General features: G+C 38.5%; 1 protein-coding gene across 3 annotated transcripts in view; it reads right to left on the bottom strand.

Moving 5' to 3' along the window:
• Positions 1 to 12,922, bottom strand: part of LOC130913048 (collagen alpha-1(XXVII) chain B-like) — a 159,476-nt gene that overhangs the window by 92,116 nt on the left and 54,438 nt on the right. For all 3 annotated transcript variants that reach the window (XM_057831323.1, XM_057831324.1, XM_057831322.1), the window contains exons 9-11: positions 10,534 to 10,587; positions 1,404 to 1,448; positions 915 to 968 (exon numbers count right to left, since the gene is read on the bottom strand). In XM_057831323.1, coding sequence (XP_057687306.1) covers positions 915 to 968; positions 1,404 to 1,448; positions 10,534 to 10,587 — 153 coding nt within the window. The remainder of the gene's footprint in view (positions 1 to 914; positions 969 to 1,403; positions 1,449 to 10,533; positions 10,588 to 12,922) is intronic.

Below are 12,922 nucleotides of genomic sequence, written 5' to 3' on the forward strand. Positions count from 1 at the left end.
CGTAAATATGTCGAAGAATGATGCCAGTCTGTTAGACAATGTGGCCTTACAACTGAGAGCTTTTTACGTTAAAAATTATTTTGAAAAAACTAAAAATATAAAAATTACCTTGAATCCTCAAACAAATCACTCTTGAGACTATCCTTCCTGTTTGTAAGCGGTACAGCTTTCGTACTTTTTCAATCAAAATCCGGCGTTGGATCACTGCATGTGTCTCTGCGACCAACTGCGAATAACTGAAGCAGATTGTGGGATGGCGCCCTACTTGAAGGCGTGGCGCAGTGAAGGTCGAATCTGACCTGTCAATATCATTATGAAGTCTATGAGCCATTCTTTTGGATAAATAAAGTTTCACCCCCAAAATTATAAATATCATTTTAACTTTTATTCGAGATTCAATTTTGTCATGGTAGAGGTGGGATGAAAAAAATGACAATTTATGGGGTACTCCAGACTTATTTACTATTTTAATACAAATTTACAAACATTCTTTTCTTTTAAATTTTTTAGATTTGTTCTCAGGGAAAGTACGTACGCAAGTAGTAAGCAATTTACTCAGAAACGACATCTTTTATTATTTTGATAGTTTAAAATCTGAAGGGTGGGGATGTAAAATGCCCTCCAGTTCTGCAATGAGAGTACAGTGATGTAAGTTGAGGTAATTATTAACATGACCGTCAATGCCTTGATGGTGTAGAAGCGTGGCAAATATACTGTAATCCCATATACAGTACTTAAAGCTGAACCAAGAGTGATCTGCCATCCTCATTAATCCATGTGAATCGATTGAAGAGAGGTCTGAAAAGGTTTAGCTCACCCTCCGTTAATTTGCACCTCTGGGCCTTGCCTGTACTGGTTGACGGATTTAAAATGTAATCACTCGGCTCATTTAGTGCGGCACCGATGATACTCACTCTGTCGCCATCAGGACCAGGAAGGCCAAAGAGCCCGAGGATGCCGATGTGGCCCTAAAGTGATTAAGAAAGGAAGCCAGATGAAAATAAGATCATCTCAAGTAAGAAAAAACTTTGTTTGTGGAGACATCAGCTTTGAATCCTAGATGTAGAGGAGCAGGGCCTTGAGGCCAGTGTATATGCCCATGGACTGCATGGTGCTGGCTTCCACGATGTAGTCCAAGGGCACATACCCTCGCATCAAGAATCTCTGAAGACACTTCTTGCCGATCTGCTTGGTGGGGAAACGATCAAGTGATGAACTTACTACAGTATTTCACATCAAAAGTATTGCTTAACACATTCATAACAGAGTAAACTGTTGCTGCAAAACCAAATACTGAACAAGCACCATATTATAATCAACACTAGCGTAACCATGCTTTGTAAATAAAAATGTCAAATGACAAATGTGTTAATCATAGGTGTTAATCCTGATATTTTACTCACCTTGTCTCCCTTTGGCCCCATTTCACCTATAGGCCCAGGTAAACCCTGAATGTCAAAAAAATATTAGAGAACTTGTGTTTGTGGTTACAATCATCAAAAATGTTTATCCAATAATAGCAAGCATAATTTAGCCTACAGATATCCTTTGATTTCTGTCATGCAATCCAATATTGTCTACAGGCTGTATCAAATATCTATCATCGGTGACCATTGTGTGATATTATACACTGAAGAAAATACATATTTGAACACCATGTTGCAAGTTCACCCACTTAGAAATCATGGAGGGGTCTGAAATTTTCATCGTAGGTGCATGCACACTGTAAGAGAGATAATCTAAAAAAAAAAAAAAAATCCAGAAATCACAATGTAGGATTTTTTTCATGATTTATTTGTGTGATGCAGCTGCAAATGAGTATTTGAACACCTGAGAAAACAAATGTTAATATTAGGTACAGCAGCCTTTGTTTGCAATTACAGAGGCCAAACATTTCCTGTAGTTTTTCACCAGGTTTGCACACACTGCAGGAGGGATCTTGGCCCAATCCTCCACACAGATGTTCTCTATATCAGTCAGGTTTCTGGGCTGTCGCTGAAAAACATTGAGTTTGAGCTACCTCCAACAGTTTTCCATTGGGTTTAGGTCTGGAGACTGGCTAGGCCCCTTCAGAACCTTGATATGCTTTTAACGATGCCATGCAAGAACCTTCTTATGGAGCCACTCCTTGGTTTTCCTGGATATGTCCTTCGGGTCATTGTCATGTTGGAAGACCCAGCCACGACCCATTGAAGATGACTAAAGGAAGGAGGTTGTTCACTAAAATCTCACAATACACTGCCCCAGTCATCTTCTCATTAATACAATGCAGTCATCCAGTCCTATGTGCAGAAAAACACCGCCAAAGCATGATGCTACCACCTTCGTTCTTCACAGTAGAGATGGTGTTCTTGGGATAGTACTCATCATTTTTTCCCCTCCAAACATGGTTAGTGGAATTATGACCAAAAAAAGTTGTATTTTGGTTTCATTATGACAACAAAATTTGCTCTCATGACTCTTCTGTATCATCCAAATGGCCATAGGCAAACTTAAGACAGCCTTGACATGTGCTGGTATAAGCAGGGGAATCTTCCGTGCCATGCATGATTTCAAACCATGACGTTTTAGTGTATTACAAATAGTACCTTGGAAACGGTGGTCCAAGCTCTTTTCAGATCATTGACCAACTCCTGTCGTGTAGTTCTGGGCTGATTCCTCACCTTTGTGAGGATCATTGAGACCCCATGAGGTGATATCTTACATGGGGCTCCACTCTGATTGAGATCCTTTTTCTAATGATTGCTCCAACAGTGGACATTTTTCAACAAGCTGCTTGGCAATTGCTCCATTGCCCTTCCCAGCCTTGTGGAGGTGTACAATTTGGTCTCTGGTGCCTTTGGACAGCTGTTTGGTCTTGGTCATGTTACAAGTTTGAGTCTTACAGATCTGGGGCTGGACAGGTGCTAACGACCTCAAACGGGAGCATCTGATTCAAGATAATATATGGAATGGAGGTGGACTTTTAATAAGCAGACTAACAGGTCTTTCAGGGTCAGAATTCTATCTGATAGACAGGTATTCAAATACTTATTTGCACCTGTATCTCATTAAAAAATTGTTAAAGAATCAGGCATTGTGATTTTTGGATTTTTCTTTTTAGACTATCTCTCTCACTGTGGACAGCAATAGCAATTTCAGAACCCTCCATGATTTCTAAGTGGGAGAAATTGCAAAATAGCAGGGTGTTCACATACTTATTTTCTTCACTGTATGTAGTGTATTTTAATAAAATTTACATACATAAAGTATGTATTTTCCGAACTATAAGTCACACCATTTTCATAGTTTGGCTGGCTTATACACAAGTGTGACCTATAGTGCATATGTTTTTTACACTCTGACCCCCAACAGCCTGTTATGTCATGTTTTTTAGAATATAGTTATCTGAAATGCTGTCAATATGTTACGTTAACAGATGCCAATTTAGCCTGTTGTTCTCCGTTTTACTATTACCGTATTACTTTTACATATAATGTTTGTATAATGTTTTGGTTTCAGATGAAGTAAAATTGACTCCCAAAAATGCAACTTACAGTATACTCAGGTGCTTGTGGCATTAATATAGCTGGGACAATAATAAGACCAAACAGACTGGGTGGACGGGGGTCAGGGCTACATTTCTCACGAATATGAACCTCATTAAATGATCAATGCAAAATAAATATGTATTGACTTGAACTAAGTTTCATGTAAATTGGTTCAGATGATGCACTGATTGATTCAAATCGTTGTTTTTCCAGAATAAATTTCTGGTTTTAATTAGCAAATTCATATTGCAATATTTGAACGTAAATTATATGAACATACACAATGAACAAGTATCCCTAATATCTCAAATATCTAATGTGTGTGTGTGTGTGTGGGGGGGGGGGGTCGAATCATCAGCCATTTAAAAGTAGAGATGTCCCGATCCGATATTTGGATCGGATCGGACGCCGATATGGGCAAAAAAATGCGCATCGGTATCGGATCGGCCGACACAGAAAAATTCCGATCCAGACTTCCGATCCAGTTTTTTTTTTTTTTTTTTTAAATCCGATCCGGATTTTCCAGCGCACCGATATACATAATCCTTTCCAGTTTTTGCTTCGGTTTCCCTAAAATCCGGTCCGCATTTTACGGCACTCCTTCAACACACTACATTACCGTCTCCCAATTTACCAAGAGACTATCGGCAAAAATGTCAGCAGTGTGGGATCATTTCACCTTAAAGGACGACAAAGACGAAGAGGCAGAGTGCATGCAACATATGCCACAATAAAGTCAAGCGTGGTGGTAAAGCTGTAAGAAGTTTTAATACAACCAACCTAATCAAGCATTTAGCGACATACCACCACAAACAATATAAGGAGTATGTTAAGAAAACCGAAGAGGTCCTACGCAACTAACACTGGCAGAAACTTTTGCTATACATGACAAACTGGCACTCGACAGTCCCAAAGCCCAGGGAATAAAAAGAGTCATTGCCGAAGAATTCATTCTGGATGACGAGCCATTATCTCTCGTGAGTAAAGACGCACCATCCAACACTTATGCTGCATTCCAGTGAAGTGGGAAGTCGGATTTATCCCACTCGGATGGTACCAGTTCCGACCTCAAAGCGTTCCAAGCAAATGTAAATGTAACCCGAGTGTCAATGCCGCCCTGTGTTCTGCTCCCACGTATGACCAGGCTGGGACGCGAACTCGCGCGCCGCAACGAATCTAGTCGGCAGGCAAGGACGTTAACCACTGCGCCAATAAACTCGAGCCATCGGCGCAGCCGTTAGCGTCCTTACATGAAGGAATCAGCGGGGAGGTTTCCACGGGCTACTACGGATACACTGTGTACCCGTTACACTCTCCCCCCGAAACCTTCGCTGCGCGATCCCGCGCGCCGCGACGAATCTAGTCAGCAGGCAAGGACATTAACCACTGCGCCAATAAGCTCGAGCCAACGGCGCAGCCGTTAGTGTCCTTACATGAAGGAATTGGCGGGGAGGTTTCCACGTGCTACAAAGGGCGTTCTGCTCCCACCTCTGACCAGGCTGGGACGCGAACCCGCGCGCCGCGACGAATCTAGTCGGCAGGCAAGGGCGTTAACCACTGCGCCAATAAAGCTCGAGCCGACGGCACAGCCGTTAGCGTCCTTACATGAAGGAATCGGCGGGGAGGTTTCCACGTGCTCTAACGGATACACTGTGTACCCGTTACATAAACAACAAAGATGACTGATCGCGACAAGGTGTTTTTTATTTTGGCCATCCAAAGACATTTTGACCTCCAGCGAACCTGCCTTCCTATAAGCGATCAAATAGTAGAGGAAAAACGACGGCTGCGTTACAGCCCACACTGTAAACTGCCTTTTTTTTTAGTTACATCCTTTGCTGATCGTCAATATAAAAACATAGCACAACAAAGATAATTCACTGTATGAGAAAAAAATACATGGCCTCTCAAATAAACTTGATTTACTTCAATATTGTGTTATCATTCAATACGTTTTGTTGAGCGCCATTTTGTCCAGTGACGTCAGATTGAAACAACTTGGAAGTCGGGGTAGTTAGTTTTTTCTCCGACTTTGCGACTTGGACCTCCCAGTTCGAGTGGCGTTTCAATGATATTTTCCTAGTCGGAGGCCGGAAAAGTCCGACATCATCTTTGTTGTGATATGATTTTATGTTGACGATCAGCAAAGGATGTAACTAAAAAAATAAGCAGTTTACAGTTTGGGCTATAACGCAGCCGCCGTTTTTCCTCTACTATTTGATCGCTTATAGGAAGGCAGGTTCGCTGGAGGTCAAAATGTCTTTGGATGGCCAAAATAAAAAAACACCTCGTCGCGATCAGCCATCATTGTTGTTTACATTTGCTTGGAACGCTTTGAGGTCGGAACTGGTACCATCCGAGTGGGATAAAGCCGACTTCCCACTTCTCTGGAATGCAGCATAAACATCCTGCTTGTCTAGTAGATATCATATGTATATATAACTAGATGCAAAATGACAGACTCGATGCCGTTGGCAACACATGCATTGAAAACTACGTGCGTTAGTAAACAGCCGCCATCTTAAAGCAGGAGACTTCCCTTGTAGGCCGTTGTAGTGAACCTTCCAAGCGAACCTAATTAACTTTTTATCTAAAATACTCCTAAATTGGCAAAATCTTGACTTGAATCTATCTTCAAAACAGTTTTAAAACTTTCACATGTCAAAAGTAGACAGAAGGGAAATTATGGAATAACGGGAGCAATTTTAACAACTTTAACAGTTGATTCGCAAAATTAAATTAATTGAATGTAGTTTAAAGCTGCTGATACAGAATGGGGACTTGAGTATTTTATTTACTGTTTTAAAATGTTAACTTGATACTGAAATAGTCGTTTATTTAAACCTGAGAGGCTTTTTATACAATTTTTGTAACTAATGCACGAAACATTAAAAGCATCTAATAGCTTGGGAAGTTTGTGGGATTTTCCACTGACAGTTTACAATATTATTTGCACGTTTTACTGACTGACTATGCCATTTCTGTTTGTTATTTAGAATGTTTTGTGTTTGTCACTGAATAAACAGGTCAGTTTCTTGTTACCAACCATTGTGTGTTATTCAAACTCACCTAATTCAGCTGGCTAGTTGTTATCAAGAGTACTAAAACCCTTTTCAACATGAGTCTGACAACTAAGTAAGGAGGCTAAATAACTTTAAACTTTAATACATGCTCAGATAGGCCGGTATCGGTATCGGCCAGTATCGGTATCGGATCGGAAGTGCAAAACAATATCGGTATCGGATCGGAAGTGCAAAAACCTGGATCGGAACATCCCTATTTAAAAGTGCATTTAAGGGGGGAAAATGGACCGGCACATTCAGCAAGTATAAAAGGGGAAATGTCAGTCTAAAAATAATGGAAATAATTCACTTATTAATGGCAGGGTCAATTCTATTTTTACAACATATGAGAAGACAATCCAAATGACCAATATACTAACTGAACTCCTGATATAATGCAAATAAGGTTGCTTAAAAGTTGGTGGGGACAATTTGAGTATTCTGAAAAGTTGGCAGTGTCCCTACCGTCCCTATACAAACCTACACCCTACTTAAAATGACACAAAGCAACTTCACAAATTTACATAAATGGTATAAGGTTATAAATTTGAACAGTAAGTTAGTGGGGTAACACTTTGTCGGAAGATAGACTTAGTAATAAAATCTATATGTGTGACCAGATTGTTGTTTTTTTAAAATGTGTAAAATTCTACTTTGGTACTTGTAATTGGTCTAAGAATTTACTGTATTGAATTTGTCGATGTCGCTGCTTGTCATGCAGCCAGCATGGGTTCCAACTCTGACAATATTGTCATAAATGTGTCAAATCCAAAGAAGTTGTGACAATTTTTTGATCTTGTTACGATCTAAAGTACTTAGAGTAAGGCACACATCATGTGAATATGACCTGTATTCTCCACATAAAAATATCTCCCAGATGTGGCAAAGTAAATCCAATTCCTCCCATTGGGATGCATTAAGTAGCTTTATGAAAGTATTTTGGCTGGCGTCCAGGAGACGTTACATTAAATTCTCAGACCCGATGCCAGTGAATGCATCACTGGGGCGATAAAGCCAGTTTACAAGATGTGGCCACTTCATTATGCAGTGCAGTTTAGTCTCAGTTTGCACGTGGTAGGGGGTGCTAAAACCTCATCCATCACGAGACAGTAAGCAACCACCTTGCTGGCAGCAGACTTGACATAATAAGTGCTCTTCTCAGGCAAATGGCGAGACCTGTGCGTGAACCTGAAGATATACTAAACACACAGATGCCAGAAACAGACGTCTGCCTTATGCTAAAGGTTAAGTCAAGTTTAAAAGGTAGACACCCTTCAAGAGCCTTCACTTTTGACTTAGAATTCACTTTTTGACCTATTGATTATGAACCCCTTAATGCCTGAATTTACATTTGATGTATATACACAAAGCATTAGAGGAAAACATAAGCAAAAATACTATCCAATTCAAATGAGATGACTGGCATTGAGTTATTATGTTTCACTGCCATTGACAGCAATAGACGAATGGATTGGACATTTATCACCGTCAATGGCAGTCAAAGTCGAATATAAAAGTCCTAAATATAGAAAATTAAAGTGAAAAATACAGCTAAAAAAGAGAAAATGATCAAATTAAAAAATTTAAGATTTTTTTCTTAAATAATAAAAAAAGAAAAATTACAGTACAGTTTGTATGAAATTACAAATAAAAGTGTAATATTATTAAAACTAGTAACAATTGATAAAAAAAAAAACACATTCGCTTTTTTATTTTTTTAATTTGAAAAAACGTATTTTCGCCAACTTGTTTTTATTTCTAAATATTATACTCGATTTTCTATATTTTCTCTTTTTTAAAAAACATTTTTATAAAGCTATTTAAGAGTTTCCATTTTGTTGTTGTTGTATTTATCAATTTACAATTGTTTTACATAATTAGCTTTTTATTATTATTTTACTTACTTTTTTGTGTATATTTATTACAGTTCCAACTTTGAAATGTTCTAAAAACTCACGAGCAGGCTCTCAACCTAAGAGTTCACGGATATTTGACACCCCCCCTACCAAAAAAAAAAAAAAAATCAAGGCAAAAACAGAAAAAAAAAAGTTTTCAAAGTTTGACTTGTCCAACAAATTTGGACCGGTTCACAGTAATTCACACAAAAAATTCTACAAAATTCATCTGCCAATTTTTGGCAAAAACATACGGTATTGCCAAAATTCAACAAAAACTTCCAATGGCCCCAATAATTTCCAATGGCACATTCAACACCCGCAAAATGTTTCTATCCACTCCTATTGATTTTCAACTTAGCCCTGATAAAAATTCTGAATTTACGGTTATTATTTTTGACCTAAAAATATCATGGACTTCATAATTATATTGACGGGTCACATCCGTCAGACACTGCGCCACGCCTTCAAGTGGGGGGCCTGCCCACATCCAGCATCGAGAGGAGTTATTCTTAAACACACGCATGCAGCGATCTAACTCCGGATTTAGGTTGAAAAAGTACGAAAGCTGTACCGCATACAAACAGGAAGGATTGTCTCAGGAGTGATTTGTTCGAGGATTCAAGGTAATTATTATTTTTTTCGTACCATGCATGCATTTTAAAACGTTGTGAAAAAAATCAGTGGGAGAACTAGTACGCAATATTTACATAAAATAAATCCTTTTTCTGCTTTTAACCAAGAATCGAGACTGTTTTACGTCCATACCTTTTAAGCATTTATTCACACGAATTTTCAACAGAAAAAGCTCTTTGTTTTCATATGGCCGCCACTACATTTGCCTACTGACTAGCATCATAGTTCGCAGTATTTACGTAAAATAAATCCTAATCAAGACAGTTTTTCATCCATATCTCTACAGAATTCAGGGATTTGAGGATTTATTCACAAGAATTTTTAACGGAAAAAGCTCTTTGTTTACATATGGCCGCCGATACATTTGTTTACTGACTAGCATCATAGTTCGCAATATTTACGTGAAATAAATGCTAACTGGCCGTTGTTTTTTTTTTTTTTTTTTTTTTGCTTTTAACCAAAAAACCGAGACTGTTTTACGTCCATATCTCTAAAGAATTCAGGAATTTAAGCATTTATTCACAAGAATTTTCGATGGAAAAACCTCTTTGTCTGTGATTCCACTCGGTCAGCTTTGATGGCCACGCCAACAATATAGGCCCCCTATTAATCGGCCCTGCGCCCTGTGTCCCTTAAAATAATTATAAAGTCTGTGAAAATAATTATCAATTGTCCAAAAATCACCAGAAAGTTACCCAGAATCTTCCCGAATCTGTAGGGGGTGGCCAAGAATTGTCCCCAAATCAATAGGAAGTGGCCCCAAATCCACAGAAAGTTACTTGTAATGCCACAAAATCAACAGGAAGAGACCCAAAATCGACAAAATCTTACCGTGAATGCCCAAAATCAATGGGAAGTGACTCAGAATTACCAGCAAATCAATCGGAAGTGACCCAGAATGGCCCTAAAATCCACAGGAAGTTACCCAGAATCACCCCCAAATCAATAGGAGGTGATCCAGAATTGGCCCAAAATCAATAGGAAGTGGCTCCAAATCCGGAGGAAGTTACCTTGAATGACCATAAGCAATGGGAGGTGACTCAGAATTACCCACAAAACAATAGGAAGTGATCCAGAATTGCCGGAAAATCAGCAGGAAGTGACCCGGAAATGCCGGAAAATCAGAAGGAAGTGACTCTAAATCAACACAAAGCGATCCAGAAGTGCCATTTTAGGTTTTAGGTTTACATAATATAAAGAGTAAAAAATACTTTAGCTTATTTTATTTATTTAGTGTGTGTTTTATGGTTGCTTTATAACAGAAAGACAAAGTCATCATCGGTTGTTATTACAGCATTGCTAAGTCAACACATTTCACATTTCAACACTTCTCAAATTTCCATGTGTTTGTGTGTCTCTGCATGTGTGCGTCCCTGCTCAACCAACACTGCAAGACTAGATTTACTGCACCTGCCTGCCAGGATAACCTTTGACCCCGGGGCTTCCGTCTGCTCCTTTTTCACCCTTTGGAGTAAAGAAATAAAACAGGGATCAGCACTAAAGAGACACAAGGAAGAAGGTAAAACAGTTAGAAAGGAAATATCATCCCATTTAACGCACATATGTGTTTCGTAAAAGAAACACTTATTGAAGTCATTATACGGGATGGAAAAAGTCTTTATAATGATAAAACAAATACTCCGGTTATGGATAAACAAGCAAATAGCGGCATGAAAGAAGTGTTGTTTAGTCGAGTAAGTGTTGCTTGGGGCAAGTAGCACTAAACACTTTAAACAGTCTGTAAAAAGCTACTGTACTATAATTTGACATGATGACTGCACAAACAAAACGTGCTGGTACAGTGCCTCTGCTTATTCCACTTACCTGAGACTTCTTTGTGGACGCATAACAACATTTTTCTTTAGAACCTCCAAAACTGTAATATGCACCTATTTAACGCGCTATAAAGCCGTATCTGAGACAATAGGAAGTTAATTAGCATGGATAATGCACAAAAGGTGGGAGTGCTGTAAATAGCCTCCGGTGTCCAAAGCATTTAACCCACTTGTGCGCTTGCCAAAAGTGTCTCTTTTCGCCAAGATTCCTCAACAACTGATAGCTGATGTAGGTTAATATCCCCTCTCGTATCCTGTTTTGTATCTATTAATAAAATACATGTAGGGAACCTTTGCTGTAGTCTGCTTTACAGACAAATAGTGCAAGAAGCTGTGTATTTTTTGAAAATACATAAACAAGAACAAAAAAAAAAACCAAGGCCACTCCAGTAATGAGAGAGATTTCCGTTAACCATTTATACAGAAGGGCACTAATTGGCTGCCATTGACGGTGCCAATCCATTTTGACTGTTCATTCCCTTCTCCCAGTCAAAATGCATTCATTAATTGCTTCTTATACGCAATGCCTAAAACTTTTCATACACTACTCTTATGTTTATTTATTTATTTATTTTATGAATAAAGACAATTTAAAGTTAATAAAATGTGTATAAAAACAAAAATTGAAAATTGTAGAAAACAGAAACCCTCTTTGGTCTTTACACTCTAAATCAGTGCCGCGGATTGTGGTGTTGAGGGTGCTGCAGCACCCCCTGTTTTTGGGGAGGAAAAAAAGTGTTTTAGTTTGCAGTCTTTTATTTATTGATTTATTTACTTAAATAAATCAATAAATAAAACATATTGAAACAATAGCGTATTTTACTTTGGGGATTAAATATTTACGTTGAAGAAGTTTTTTTCAACATATATATTTAATCTCATGGTCATCACCTTACAGCTTGCTTGCTACCAGGTCACGTTGGATAAGGCGCTATTGGAACGGAAGAGGAGTTAACATGGCCCAAAAACGAGTTAAAGGTAGTCCCCTGGTTACGACGGACCCGACTTACGTGATTTTGACTTTACGATGCCTGCGTCTCGGTTTTTTGTGTTTTTTTTTTAAATGTTGACTTTTGTTATGTGATACATGCTTTCATTTTGGCACAGAAAGCGTAGACCAGGAAGCAAGCGCATGTACAGACGCGCCCGCCCACCCCACACTCCCACAAACAGAGCAGTCGTGACAAAGGTTACAGCCTGCGCGCACATTTGTTGCTTGTGAAGCGTCCAACCAGTCATGTCCTTCGGCAGGATGCTTAGGCCTGAAGGGGTTAAAACATTTTATACACCCCCTCAAATAATAATAAATTACAGTATAATAAAAATATACAATAACAATCTTTTTTTTTATTTATTTATTTTTTTATTATGAGTTCAACTTACTTAAATTACTTAAATTGAAATAATATTATTGGTTTTGGGCCAATATGCATGTAGCAGTGCCTTATTGGAACTTGCACATGCACATGTTTAAAAAAAACTGATGCTTGCACTATTTTGATTTCAACAATAAATATTGTAGTGCAATACAGGCACTTTTTCCATAACATCAGTTGAAGTTGTTCTCTTATTTTTCACAGAATTTTTATTTGGAAAGCCTTGAAATTGTTAAAATTATCATTATGAAAGCATCAAGTGGGGCATCACAATGCAATTAGCCATAAAATGTTAAGTCTACGACCGCATATATCGGTATCGAATTGATAACAGTATCGGATTTTAGGAGTTGGACAATATTAACCAATAACCGATATCCTGATAAGTCATTATTGGACAACTCTAATTTCACTAATTCACTGCCATTAACAGTGAGGGACACCAAATCAATTTCAAATGATGGCTCTCAGCCTTCCCAGTCAAAATGAATCTGACGTCCAGCGCCGTCAATGGCAGCCAATGAGTTAATTTACGATTTAATTTATTCAGCTGAAATTCAATTAAGAGCAGTAAGCGCAAACGTGCAT

Source organism: Corythoichthys intestinalis, chromosome 3, assembly GCF_030265065.1.
Source record: "Corythoichthys intestinalis isolate RoL2023-P3 chromosome 3, ASM3026506v1, whole genome shotgun sequence".
Classification (NCBI taxonomy): Eukaryota; Metazoa; Chordata; class Actinopteri; order Syngnathiformes; family Syngnathidae; genus Corythoichthys; species Corythoichthys intestinalis.